Genomic DNA, 14,705 nt, shown 5'->3' with positions numbered 1-14,705 from the left:
ATTAAGATTATAGGTAAAGTACGGGTATGCAAGTATTTACTGAGGATCTGAGTGACTGGGTTTAAGTGACATCTTATATTTTTCCCTTTTATTTTTAACTTTCAAAGGGTTTTGAAATTATATAATCACATCTCATAACTATAGCAGTTACAAGTACAGGCTTTGGAATTGGGCAGATAGTATTAAAACCCCAACTCTGCCACTTAGTAGCTATGTGACTTTCAACAATTAACTTTCTGATTTTCAGTTTCCTCACCTGTAAAATGGATATGATAATAACAAGTTCTACTTCATCGGGTTATTAGAGTGTTATATGAGAATATAATTGTAATATACTTATCCCAGTGGCTCGCACATATAAATTTTCAAAATTGATAGCTGTTAATATTTTACTTTAAAAATAAGCTGATGACACAAACAAGGCAGGTATTGTTAGCCCTAAGACAAGAACGGAGATTGAAGTCCCCTGAGGTCACAAAGCCTGTAAGAAACGCCAGACTGGAATGGGAATCCAAATGCTCGAACTCCTAGTCCCATTCTGTTTCCTTCAGGTGCCACTGCCTCCCTGTGATAGCGGCGGCTTTCTGCAGTGTTGTATCACTTCAAGTGTCTTCTATCTGTAGCATCGTTTTGGGTCCTGTTAATCTCCGATCAAGCCTGCCCACTCCTGGGCTTGCTCCCTGCTTCTACCGGTTTTCCCTTGTGACTCAGAGGCCCTCTATTTTTAACAGGGGCTGAATAATGCCCATTGATGCCTGGTATGCAGAAGCATCTGGTGGGGGCACGTGTAATTAAACATCTCCAGAGGGACGGAGGTGGTTACGTAACTAAATAATCGGAAATGTTTATCTTGCACATACGTGGAAATGACAGGCCAAACACTTCCTCCTCTGAGGCAGGTAAACATTCTCAACGTTGAATAGAGAGAGCAAACAATCGGGTGCCTCCCATCTGGTGCCTGATTCACTGGCAGCCCTGGAGGTTTAGGCTTTGCCCGGGCATCTTCGTTTTTAACAGGGGAAGCCACGCCTCCAAAAGGAGAAAGAGATTAATGAGGTCCTGTCTCCAGTAACTTCCAGGTGTGATAAAGGCAGGCACCTGAGATTGTGGGGCTCAGAAGGAAAGACCCAAGCCTTGGAACTCAAGCCAAATATTCTTGATTGAGTCCTAGCAATTCCACTTCAAGAATTGGTGACCTTGAGAGACTCAACCTTCCAGGGCTGTCATTTCTTACAGTTTATTGATTGCATTCTCTAAGGTATTTAAGAGATTCCCCTGTCCTTTTTTTCTGTTTTGTTTTGTTTGTACTGCATTTCTGTCCAGAAGCTTGGTGAGATTCAGGTTCAATGATTTCTGCAAAACATTTAATCGGTTGGTTTTACAGACTACAATTAGGGGGTGCATAATGTCTCCTTATCTTTTTGTGATGTTAGCAGCTGCTTATGATAATCGCCTATATTCACTTATTTTATACAGTGATATGCTAATCCTATCAGTCCTCCATAATTTATTAGCTGGAATACGTTACTAAAGAGAACCATCTCCTCACTATTTGTTACCTGGAAGTACAATTCATAAAGCAAAGATAAATGCTGAATCTTTTCCCTTTAAGTTTGTTTTCTATAAGTTTCCCCATAAGTTTTTTCCCTAGCATCATTCAGAGGTGACCAATGAGGTTCTGGTTTTTAAGTGTCATTTTGAATTTATGCATTTTACCATATTCTCTGTGTTTCAATTCATTGCAATTATTAGTCTTATTAAGCTAAACGTGTCACATCTTTGACTAGTGGGAGCTCATTCAAGTTGGCTTTTGCATCATTTTGACATAACCCTGGTAGTCTCTGATAGACTCCTGGTTTCTCATATTAAAAAATCTTCCAATAAAGTCATTTACTTAAAACAAGACATAATTAAAGGTATCTAAAATGTGGGCACCTCTGAAAAGAATGGGAATTTTTTTGTAGGAATTGATATTTAGAAACCACAGTCTGGACACTGAGAGTTATTACTACTAAGTTTTCATTGTTTCTAGAACTTGATTTCAGTGGGCAGAGCTAGAAAATCTATACATCATGAGTTCACAGTGTGATACTTCCACTTCATAATGAGGACCACAAGCTTTTGACTTAACTTCATCAATCTTATATCTGCAGCTCCTTTTCTCTTCCCCAAAATTCCAGTTTTAATGACACCAACACAGTTACTCATTTACTTTATCTTGTGATTCACTATAATAGTCTAAGTATAATAATACAATTGTTACCACCTATAATATGGTTATCGTAAACAGTTTTGACATTCTTGTTGAGCTCTTTTTATCCTTAGGGTATTTCCCTCTGGCATCATGTCGTCAAATTATTGTGCAAAAGAATATCTGATATAGTTCTTCTCTGTGTAGGCTCATTTGTTTGTCTGCTTGGTTGTTTGTTTTTACAGAGTTTTTTGAGAATAGATTTAGTTTAATAATTAAGTAAAATATTGGAATGATTCTAAAGTTATTTACTTAAAACAAGACATAATTAAAGAAATTTAAATTCTATCCCTATTTTCCCACACCATTCCTTTCGTCATTTCATAGATTAAAATATAAACCATTTTATAAAATGTAAAATGGTTTATATGTTAATGTTTTAATAAATTAATTAAGAAGGCCCGGTGCGGTGGCTCACACCTGTAATCCCAGCACTTTAGGGGGCCGAGGCGGGTGGGTCACAAGGTCAGGAGATCGAGACCATCCTGGCTAACACGGTGAAACCCCATCTCTACTAAAAAATACAAAAAAATTAGCCGGGCCTGGTGGCAGGCACCTGTGGTCCCAGCTACTCGGGAGGCTGAGGCAGGAGAATGGCGTGAACCCAGGAGGCGGAGCTTGCAGTGAGCCGAGATCGTGCCACTGCACTCCAGCCTGGGCGACAGAGCGAGACTCCGTCTCAAAAAAAAAAAAAAATTAATTAAGAAATATGTGTGTGTGCATGTATGTGGATAGAGAGATCGATCTTCCTTAGATAAATGTTAGCATACTATATACACTTTTCTCCTCTTGGAGACCAGTTCCTCAAAGTATAGAGAGATAGTCTTCATTTCTTTTTAATAGCTGCATCATGTTCAATGATATTTCTGTACTAAAGTTTATTCAGCCAACAAAATGAACATTTGGTTTGTTTTCAGCCTTTGTTATTAAAAATTCTGCTGAATGGATAACCTTGTGCATATGGTCTTTTCATACTTTTGCCATCCACTGAGACTGTAAAATTTTTTAAAAAAGAAAAGAAGCTATCTGAACTGTCTAAGCCCTTGAATTCGGGGCAGCTAACCATGTGTTTACCAGGGCAGCATATTGTTCATGTCAACAGTTAAAGACTGAAATAATGACATACCCAGAACTGCAGTAAAAATGGGCCCTGAGATCCTTTGGAAAGAACACTGTGCACCTTCTTATGAGAGGGGAGGCTAGGACAAGAGGGAACCAATGTGTATTGAGTGCCTACTATGTGCCATGTGTTTATCTATAACTTCCTGTAATGCCTATTCCACCCCTGCATGGTCACTGATGTTCACATCAATTTCAGAGACAAGGAAACTGAGATGAAGTTACTTGTCCAGGGTTAAAGTGTATAAATGTGGAACTAGAACTCTAAGCTGTATCTGTCTAGCAACTAAATCTGTAATCCTTTCACTAATGAGTTCATTCATTTATTCTATATTACCTAGTGGTTAACAACTCAGATTCTATATTCTGATTTTTGAATCAAGTTCAAATCCTGGCTTCCACTAACTCATGTGTGATATTAGTCAAGTTACTAATTCATGTTTGCTTCGATTTCCTTATCTGTAAAATAAGAAATGATAATAATACCTTCCTATTAGGGCTATTACATGGATTAAAGGATTTAATATATGTATATTGCTTAAAACCATTCCTGGTATATGATAAGCACCATGTAAGTGTTAGCTAGTTTTATTATGATCACTTATTTAATGAGCCAACAAATGTTAAGTGCCTGCCCTGTGCCAAATGTGTTACTACATGGTAAGTGTATTCGTATCTCCAGCTGTTGTACATAACAATATACCATAGACTGAGTGTATTAAACAACAGAAATTTATCTTCTCATGGTTCTGGAGGCTGAGAAGTCCAAGGTCAAGATCCGGAAGGGTTTGTTTTCTGATGAGGGCTCTTATCTGGCTTGCAGATGTCTAGCTACCTGCTTGCTGTATCCCCACCTGGCCTTTTCTTAGTGTGTGCATGTGGAGAGAGAAAGAGCGAGTGTTCTCATGTCTCTTCCTATAAGGGCAGTAATCTCATCCTGAGGGATACACCAGCATGACCTCATCGACCCTAATTACATCCCAAAGGTTCCATCTCTAAGTGTCATCACATTGGGGATTAGGGCTCCAATATATGAATTTGAGAGGGACACAGACATTCAGCCTGTAACAGTAAGGCTGTAAAGTTGAACAGATAGAAGTACCTCTGACCATATGATATGGTTTGGCTGTGTTCCCACCCAAATCTCACCCTGAATTATAATAATCCCCACGTCAAGGGTGGGGCCGGGTGGAGATAACTGAACCATGGGGGCAGTTTCTCCCATACGGCTCTCATGGTAGTGAATGAGTTTCATGAGATCTGATGGTTTTATAAGCGCTAGTTCCCCTGCATAAGCTCTCTCTTGCCTGCTGCCATGTAAGAGGTTCCTTTGCTCTTCCTTCATCTTCCGCCATGATTGTGAGGCATCCTCAGCCATGTGGAACTATAAGTCCATTAAACCTCTTTCGTTTATAAATTACCCAGTCTTAGGTGTATTTTTATTAGCACCATGAGAACAGACTAATACACTATACAACACCGACAGTCTAGTAGAGGACACCAACATTATCAGGTAATCACACAAACAAGTATGAAATCACAGGGGCATTAATGCTGTGAAAGGCAGGAACATATCCCTGTGAAACCTAATCATTCTCTGATCACTTGGTTTCCAACAAAATGCCTCCCAAAATATTCAGATCAGGCTCTGTTTCATTTGTGAAGAGTTCCAGAGAAGCCTTTCCTGCCTCCCAGTTGACTGTGCCTGAAGCCTACACCTCAGAAGTTTACCTGGTTCTTCTCTTTCTCTCATATGTACTGCAGCTGGAGTACACAGCCCGCCTGGACTTCCTTTGGCGAGTACAGGCCAAAGAGGAGATCAATGAGATGAAGGAGCTGAGGGAACACAATGAGAACATGCTCCGGAATATCTTACCCAGCCACGTGGCCCGCCATTTCCTAGAGAAGGACCGAGACAATGAGGTGAGCCAGAGGCTGGTCTAGCCAGTGAGAAAGGGTGGTGGTGGGTGATGTACAGTTGTTCACATTGATCCCAAGCTCTGGGAGAATTTCACTGTCATCATGTGAGTGAATGAGAATGGAGAAACTGCCTAGTACTATGAAATTTACACATGGCCTCCCAACCTCAGGTGCCTCATCTACAAGATGGATATAATAAGGTCTCCATTGAAAGACTAAATTGGAATTTTAAAGTTTTATGTGCATATGCATGTGTGTGTGTGTGTGTGTGTGTATGTGTATGTATGTATATATACACAACAATTTCACTTCTGGGTATACACCCAAAATAATTGAAAGAAGGGTCTCAAAGAGATATTTGTATGTCTAGAAGCATTATTTACAATAGCCAAAAAGTTGAAGCAGCCCCAAGGGTCCATTGATGGATGAATAGATAAACAAAATGTGATATATACATAAAGTGGAATATTATTCAGGCTTTGAAAAGAAGGGAATTCTCACACATGCTACAGCAATGGATGAATTTTGAATACATTATGCTAAGTAAAATGGGCCAGTCACAAAAAATAAATACTATATTATTCCACTTATATAACGTACCTAGAGTGGTCAAATTCATAGAGATGAAAAGTAGAATGGTGGTTGCCAAGGGCTGGAGGGAGAGGAGAATGGGAGTTATTGTTTCATGGGTGCAGAATTTCAGTTTTGCAAGATCACAAGAATTACAGAGATAGATGGTGAAGATGGTTGCACAACAATGTGACTATACTTAATGCCGCTAAACTATACACTGAAAAATGGTCAAGATGGCTGGACGCAGTGGCTCACGCCTGTAATCCCAGCACTTTAGGAGGCTGAGGCAGGTGGACCACAAGGTCAGGAATTGAAGACCAGCCTGGCCAAGATGGTGAAACCCCGTTTCTACTAAAAAATACAAAAATTAGCCAAGCATGGTGGCAGGCACCTGTAATCCCAGCTACTTGGGAGGCTGAGGCAAGAGAATCACTTGAACCTGGGGGTCAGAGGTTGCAGTGAGTCAAGATTGTGCCACCGCACTCCAGCCTGGGTGACAGAGTGAGAATCCATCTCAAAAAAAAAAAAGTCAAGATGGTAAATTGTATGTTATATGCATTTTACCACAATTAAAAATAATAATAAAATATATGTATATATACATAAATGTGTGTATGCATATATGTGTGATACATGTGTGTATATTTATGTATCTATATACATATATATGCACATATACATACATATGTGTGTATATATCTTCTTAGCCCATTGCCTAGCATGTAGCAAATGCTCAGAAATGCTCTTTTTACTTAAACTGTTTTGTCTTATTACATTATGAAGGCAGTCTAGAAGTCTGAAATCAAGATGCTGGGAGTCTCCTGCCCTCTCCAGAGGGTCTGGGGGAGAATCTCTCGTTGGCTTTTCCAGCTTCTGTTAGGCTCAGGAGTTGCTTGGCTATGGCCACTTGGCTCTAATTTCTCAGTCTTCACACAGCTCTTCTTAAAAGGACAAATGTACTCTCCTTTTAAGAATACCAGTCATAGATTTAAGGCTCACCCTAATTCAGTATGACCTCATCTTAATTACACCTGCAAAGACCTTATTTCCAAATAGTACCATGTTGGACATGACTGTTGAGGGGAGCATGAGTGTTGGTGGCAGGAGGCACTAGGCACTATTCGGACCACTAGAAGGAGGAAGGGTCATATGGTGAGTGCTGTGAAGGGAAATCCTAGACAGAGCCTAATGGTCAAGCTCCATGGGCGATGGTCACTTCCACATAGAATGGGAGCCTTTGGAAGTTTTAAGTGTAACCTAGTCAATTGGCTGCTGATAGAGAGTGGATAGGAGGATCATGCGACAAAAAGCCAGGCAGGAGACTCTAAAAGGGCCCAGGCAAGACCCTGGTGATGAGGTCTAGGATGGTGGCAGTGGAGATGGAGAGAAGGAGATGAATTACAGACACATCTAAGATATAGAATCAATAGTTCTTGATAATGGAGCAGATGTGGGAGGTGAGAAATGACAAAATCAAATGATTTGGTTCCCCCTCTAACCTTCAAGGGAAAGTAACTCAAAAGGGAACTGAAGGTGTCTTTGAAAGTCCAGAGTCACATTATTATGTGAATGGGCTTGGTCTTACTCTGTGAGACTCCCAAGGGAAGGTCTAGAACCATGGACTGACCCACAGGGGACATCTTTGGGTTTCATGTTAGGAGGAGCCTTACGAGGACAGAGCCATCAGGCCATCTCATCCTCCTAACACAGTGAGATCCACAAGGCAGGGACTACATCACCCTTGTTCACCACTGTGCCTGGCTGTGGCCCCTGCTCTTGAAATGCCTGTGGATGAACTGGAGTAGTGGGCTCCCTTGCTTTGGCATTTAACTTGGGAACGCTAACCCCTTGCTGAGGATGCTACAAAGGCAATATGGATTGTCTGAGAGGCAGGGATAATACAGCTCTTCCAGGACTAGATTTTCAGACTGAACTAAACAAGAAATGAAAAACCCTTAGGACAAGAATTGCAAACTCTAAGACCCTGAGACAAATCTGACCAATGAGCCACTTGGCTTGGACAGTGGGTTAGTTGATTGGTTTATATTTAATTTACGAATGTGATGCCTTTATGCATAAAATGGGCGCTTCAGTTTACCCATCTGTACCCTGCCATTTATGTTACCTGTAAGGCCCCTAAAACCAAGCTACTGAAGAAAAACTAGTAAAACCAGAAAAACCAGAAAAGCCCAAGGGAATGAGTACTCAGCCACTGGAATAATCAGATCTTGATGTACTCAGGTCTTTGAGAGTCTCTTGGGTGCAGAGGCTCCACCCTCCTCAACGGATGGAATTCCCTGGAATTGAGCTTAGGCCTGGTTTCCTCAAGGCTCCCTCAGGTCAGTGTCTTTGTTGCAAGAGCTTCTTGACGAAGCCGTGGAAGCAGAGAGAACATCAGTGTGTATCAACCATGACCACTAGATGGAGATGATAGAACCCCTCTCCAAAGAGAAATGAGGAAAAAAAAAAAACAGCCTTTTAATCAAGACACCAAAACAGTGAGGCACATAGGACCAGTGGGGAAGAGCAAGGACATACTGGTTTCATCCTGAAAGGAAGGAAACCAACCAGAGATGCATGCTGAGACCCCAGGTCATCAGCTGTCATTCAGGCCAAACCCCTGCTGAGCAAAATAAAGGACTGCTTCAGCATTCATTGCATATATAAGACATCTTGTCAGGATTATTTGAGATTTTATAAATATTTAAACAGCTCACACTGGACTAGGATTAAACACCATTCATGGTTACATTGCCTAGAGAATTTTCACATTAGGATAAAATATCATTTACTGAACACCTACTCCATGCCAGATAATGAAATAGGCAGTTGAGAAAATTATCTTTCATTCTATTTACAACCTTAAGAGTTCCATCAGCCTCATATTATTGATGAGGAAACTGGGACCCTGAGACGTACAGGGTATGCCCCACTCCCCACTTTCTTTATGCAAAGCCGCAAGGGGAATCCAGTCCCTCAGATTTCTTTCTTCTGTGCCCCTCTCCCCCTTACAATGCTGCTACCCATACCACCTCTGGAGGATGGCAAGATTAGTGTGTGTGTGTGTGTGTGTGTGTGTGTGTGTGTGTGTGTGTGTAGAAAAAGAGAGAAAGATAGAGTCATACAATACGTGAAAGGGTAACAGGGAAGGGGCAGGACTGTAGTGGCCGGCAAGAACTCCCAGTTTCATGCTCTGTTACCGTAAGAGGCAAAGGCATTTTTAGTTTCTCCTCTTGCTACAGATCTGAACTGTGATACAAATTTCTGAACATCTGATTGGGGACATCTGTGAGTTTCACGGGGCCACAACAGCACCCAAAGCACCACCTTTTCCTGCTACGCCAGGGTATCTCCCAGGTGTATCCCTGGGGTGGCAGTGCCTTCATGGCTGACCTTCAGCTGACCTAGAAGACTTGTGTGATGCACAAAGCCTCCAACTGACTTGTTTGTATTGATGTGGGCCTCACACTTTAGAAAATAATTCCACAGACCACACTCAAAGAGGAACCAAACGTACAGCCTCCAGCTGGCAAAGCCAGATGACTTCTTAGTTGTAACTTGTGTGTATGTCCCTGGCCACAGCAGCCAGGTGTATGCTGAGAGCCATCATTGGCATCATTGCTGCAAGCTCAGACTCTCTTTTCTCTCCCTCCTTGGATTCTAACCCCTTTTGAGGTGTTCCAAAGAAGGCCATATGACCTAGTGGGAAAATCCCAACCTATTAAGCCAGAAGGACATGTATTCAAATTGCAGCTCTTCCATTTACTAGCGTGTGATTTGGAGCAAGTTAGTTAAGTTCTCTGAGCCTCAGTTTCTTCAACTGTAATATGATTCTAATTCTTACCCTCCTAGGACTCAGATGTTAATCAGTCAAGGAGGTGGAGGAAAAGAATTCCAGGCAGACAGACCCAAATGGCCGAAGGCATAAAGATGAGATACTATAGGATATTTGCTGAGAAGGACTGGGGGGGACTACAAGCACCCAAATATTTTCAGGGAAAGAACAGGCCAGAGCAGAGGTATCGTAAGTACAAAGAGACAAGTCTTGAAGAATATTGAAGTAGCTTGGATCTGATTCAATGTGCAATAGGAGGTAGGAACTATTATCCCCATTTTCTAGATGAAGAAACTGAGGCTCAGGGAAGGAAAGAAATTTACCCATGGTCACAAAGCTAGTGAGTAGTGAGCTCAAATCCAAACCCAGGTATGTGTAACGCCAAAGCCAGTGTTCTTTCCCCTCCACCTCACTGTAAGTGCATGCAGAGAAGGAGAACTGTGACAAAGGATGACTCAAACCATCCAAACACAGGCGGTGGACAGAGCCTCACACCCAGAAGCATCCTGTCCAAGGCAGTGTGACCCACACCAACATTCTGGCAGCTTCTGCTATTCTGCTGTGCTTTTGGCTTAGAATAGCACTCACTTCCTCTGGTCAGGAACATTCCTGCAGATAAAGCCAGCTGGAGGTCCAGGCCTGGGTATCTCATCAATGTCAAGCAGGCTAGCTCTGAGTCCCAGGAAACCCACTGGCTCATCATGGCTTTATGAGGAGTTGTTGAAAAGACACTAGCAAGGGCAGCTGTCCCAGGTGCTGGAGAGTCCACACAGCATAAATCTCATCTCTGTCATTAACTAGCTGTGTGACCTATGCCAGGTTACCCAACTCTTTGGAGTCCATTTCCTCATCTGATTAATAGGGGAAATAATACTGACCTTGCTGACTTGGGCTCAGAGCTAAATCGAGTAACAACACATCAAGTCCCCAATGCAGCCTGGTGCAAGGCAGCTTCACTGTAGAAAGGCCGTGTGTGTGTGCATTCAAAACCCCAGTGCTGTGGGTTTAGTTCTGGTTCCTCCTTTTACTACCTTTATGACCAATGGCAAATGATAATAACCCTTTCTGGACCTCGTTTTCCTCATGCCCCTTGTTGTGCTACAAAGGGATCATAACCATACTCTGCATCTTCATCTGATTCATTACAACATTTACATGCGTTATCAAGCCTAAAGCACTTACATGGTGCTTGACATATTTTAAATGCACACTGGTTGTTGGCTATTGTTTTTGACATATGTGAGTCATTGCTACTTTTTCTACTCCTTCCCAGTCACAGCCCCATCCCCTATCCCTTCATTCACCCTTTCCTTCCTCAAGTATTAATGGGGGCCAACCATGTGCCAGGTGCTGTTCTAAATACCGGGGTTAAAACAGTGAAAAAAACAACAAAGGCCTTGCTGCTCCGAAACGTGTATTTTTGTGGGAAGACAAGACAGTGAAGCAAATAAATAAATATATAACATAGTGTCAGAGAATGGTGAATTTGATGAGGATAGAAATAGCTGAATAATGGAATAAAGTGTTGAAAGGGTATTTACACTGGTATCTTAGTTTGTTTGTGCTGTTATATCCAAATACTTGATACTGGGCAATTTTTAAAGAACAGAAATGTCTTTCCTCCCAGGTCTGGAGCATGGAAAGTCCCAGATCAAAGTGCCAGCAGGTTTCATGTCTGGTGTGAGCCCTTGTTTCTACTTCCATGATGGCACTTTAAACGCCGTGTCCCCACATGGTGTAAGAGCCGGAAAGAAGAGGTCCGCTCCCTCATACCCTGTAACAAGGGCCTCAGTGCTATTCATGAGAGCTCCACCCTTATCACTTAGTCACCTCCTAAAGCCCTCACCTCTTAATACTATCCCACTGGCAGTGAAGTTTCCACATATGAATTTGGGGGACACATTCAGAAAAGAGCAGGGGTCATGGAAGTTCTCTCTAAGGAGGTGACATGTGATCAGAGACCTGAATGACATGAAAGGATGCTAAGAAGGTTTGCAAGTCTCAGACATAGTTTCTCCCATGCTGAGAGGTGGCTTAACTTGGTATAAGCAATGCAGGACTTGGAGTTGCCTGAGCAGGTGAAGGACCGGACTATAGTTCCCCAGGCAGAGAGGACATCAGTCCTCATACTGACATATGCCGGTGTGCAACGGAGCACATGCACATGCTCAAAATCCTCTACTAAGTCCATACCTTTGACCAACCAGAGGAAGATAACAATAAACCAATAATAGCTTTTCTATATTCATCAATTCCTCCCCAGTTTACAAAGTGTTTTTATATTCTTGAAGCCCAAAATAGCAAGAAACAGATGGCACACTCCAGGCGGTTGCCTGGAGTGAGTTGAGTGAAGGGACTGTCCCGGAAGGTGTATGTAGGTTGGCCAGAGCTCCTCTCTGTATCCTTCAAAATCCCTCCACCTCTTCTGTCTGCTCTTCCTTGGGGGGGGGGGTGTGGGGGGGACACGGGTGAGAGGGCTACTCTACATGGATTACATCTGTGACCTGCTTGGCCCTTGGGCACCCAGGTGAGCGGTCATCAAAGGCTGGCACTGGGTAAGAAATGAGGGGAAGTGGGGAATGTGAGGGCAAGATATTTACTCCCTTGCGGTTGCCTGGGGCTGGCTATGTCACTTCACAGAGATTAATATCTCCTCCCAAGGCCACTGCTGTGCTGCCTCCAGTGTCAAACCAACTCACTCCTTTTGGGCTCTTCTAATCCCTTTGAGCCTGGAGGGGTGACAGCTCTCCTGCCACCAGCCTTGGATTTCTGGGAGATTTCTTAGGGTTTCCCTACTTCCTTCCCTCATCTTTCTAATTAAGCCCTTTATCAGTTAACTCTTCCTGAATCGTCTTGATCTGAATGTGCCCCCTCTTTTCTGCTGGGTCTCTAATTGAAGCAATAGGGATAAGGAGGAGATGAATATTCCGCTGTGCTCAGCAATTGTGGGAAGCCATGGTGGCTCCCAGGCTGAAAGGGACAAGGAGAAAAAGCAGTTACTGGAACCAGTGTGAGCAGCCACTGCCAGTCGTGGCACAGAGGAGCAGGCAGACAACTGGAGTGGAGCATCTCAGTGCTACCAGGGGCAAAAGCAGAGCAAGAGCTGGCACTGTCATCGACGGCTGAGGGACCTGTGGCCAGAGGAGTCACCTCACTTGCCCAGAGTCATGTGCCCACAGCTGTGGGGATCGAGTGCTCCTGTCTTTCCACGTTCCTGCCTTCACCAGCCGAGGAGGAAGTCCCTGTAACACCATCCACCCTATGGGGAAGTGCCAGGGAGGGAGTCTCTCCCTCTCTTATGGTGCTTTACCCCATCAGACCGGGGAAAGCCAGGGTCACTGGACCTCGAGACAATTGTGGGGCCCAGGTGCTAAAGACCCACAAAGACCTCAGTCTGTCTTGTCTCCTCACGGACCTGTTTGTGCCCAAGGTGAACCCGCCTTCTCCTCACATATGGCAAGCCACTTAACACAGGTTTCCCTTTCTGCCCCACAAGAAGGTAAAGACCCACCATTCTCCAGGCTCCCTGCAAGCCACTGAGTAGATAAATCAGATCAGTCCCACTCTGCCTCACAGGAAGGGGCTGAAGGTTCCCATTTGTGCCTCAGATCCAAGACACATTGTCCAATCCATCCTTATCTGAGAGCCTGTGTTGAGGGGGTTGGTCTTCAACTGACTGTCAGGCCCCTGTAGCCACTCTCTCCATCAGCTAGCATCTTATGGAAAAGAGGGGTGAGTCCCAGCCCACCCTATTCCCACTTCTCCAACCTCCAGCAGGATACCACAGAATCAAGATCTGAACTCAGGTCATATTTCTTCAAGCTCTTTCTTACCCCTCCACTGTGAAGCGACCATCCCATCAGATGGACAAACCTAAACCAGTTCCCAATTTCCATGACATTTATTCCTGCTTGTCATTATTATCATTGCTGTTGTTGTTGCTATAATTATAGTTATTATTAGCAGTAGCATGGGCTGTTGTCAGACTGTCTAGGTACAAATTCCAGCTCTACATCATAACAACTATGGGGCTTGGGTAAAGTATTTAATCTCTGCATCCCTCAGTTTCCCCATAGATGAAATAAGGGTCTTACTTGTGTCTGTCTCATGGGGATGTGGTAAACATTAAATGAGATGATGTATGTGCAATCTTTTGCATTGTGCTTGGCACATAGTAAGTGCTCAAAAAAGTAGCTAATATTATCACATTTTTATTATTTAAGCAATCAGAATATTTCAAATGATGGAAAGACTGAGAAATAAAACTAAGGAAAAGGGCATGAGGCTGGGGGCAGTGGCTCATGCCTATAATCCCAGCACTTTGGGAGGCCTAGGTGGGTAGATCACTTGAGGCCAGGAGTTCAAGACTAGCCTGGCCAACGTGGTGAAACCCCATCTCTACTAAAAATGCAAAAATTAGCCTGGTATGATGGCAGGTGCCTGTAACCCCAGCTACTCAGGGGGTTGAGACATGAGAATCACTTGAACCCAGGAGGCGGAGGTTGCAGTGAGCAAAGATCCCGCCACTGCACTCCAGCCTGGGCAATAGAGTGAGACTCTGTCTCAAAAAACAAAAACAAAAGAGTGTGAGAGGAGCTGGCATTCATTAGAATATTCAGGGAGACAAACAATCGTTAAGACACCCCTGGCTGCCTGCCATTTTATACCATGGAGGCATTTACCTCACAGGGCATAAACCAAAGTGGGAGGGGATCTGGACTGCGTAATTAGACAATGAATTTTAGAAGGTAGGATCTTCTCTTTTATCTCTATTTTTAAGCAGAAAATAAAAATATAGGTGTAATGGGCTGAATTATATCTCCCCAAAATTTATATGTTGAAGTCCTAACCCCAAGGATCTCAAAATGTAACTGTATTTAGAGACAGCATCTTTAAAGAGGTAATTAAGTTAAACTGAGGTCATTAAGGGGACCTAACCCAATATGACAGGTGCCCTAATAGGAAGAGGAGACTAGAACCTAAGGGAAGACCGTGTGAAGACACAGG

At 43.2% G+C, this 14,705-nt stretch overlaps 1 protein-coding gene across 3 annotated transcripts in view; it reads left to right on the top strand.

Annotated features, from left to right (window-relative positions):
• ADCY8 (adenylate cyclase 8) overlaps nt 1-14,705 on the top strand; it is a 263,282-nt gene that overhangs the window by 221,537 nt on the left and 27,040 nt on the right. For all 3 annotated transcript variants that reach the window (XM_032760443.2, XM_032760446.2, XM_058443978.1), the window contains one exon: nt 5,135-5,293. In XM_032760443.2, the coding sequence (XP_032616334.1) occupies nt 5,135-5,293 (159 nt within the window). The remainder of the gene's footprint in view (nt 1-5,134; nt 5,294-14,705) is intronic.

Source organism: Hylobates moloch, unplaced genomic scaffold (assembly GCF_009828535.3).
Source record: "Hylobates moloch isolate HMO894 unplaced genomic scaffold, HMol_V3 SCAFFOLD_9, whole genome shotgun sequence".
Lineage (NCBI taxonomy): Eukaryota > Metazoa > Chordata > Mammalia > Primates > Hylobatidae > Hylobates > Hylobates moloch.
The sequence above is the reverse complement of the archived record's forward strand: the minus strand, read 5'-3'. Positions and strand labels throughout refer to the sequence as shown.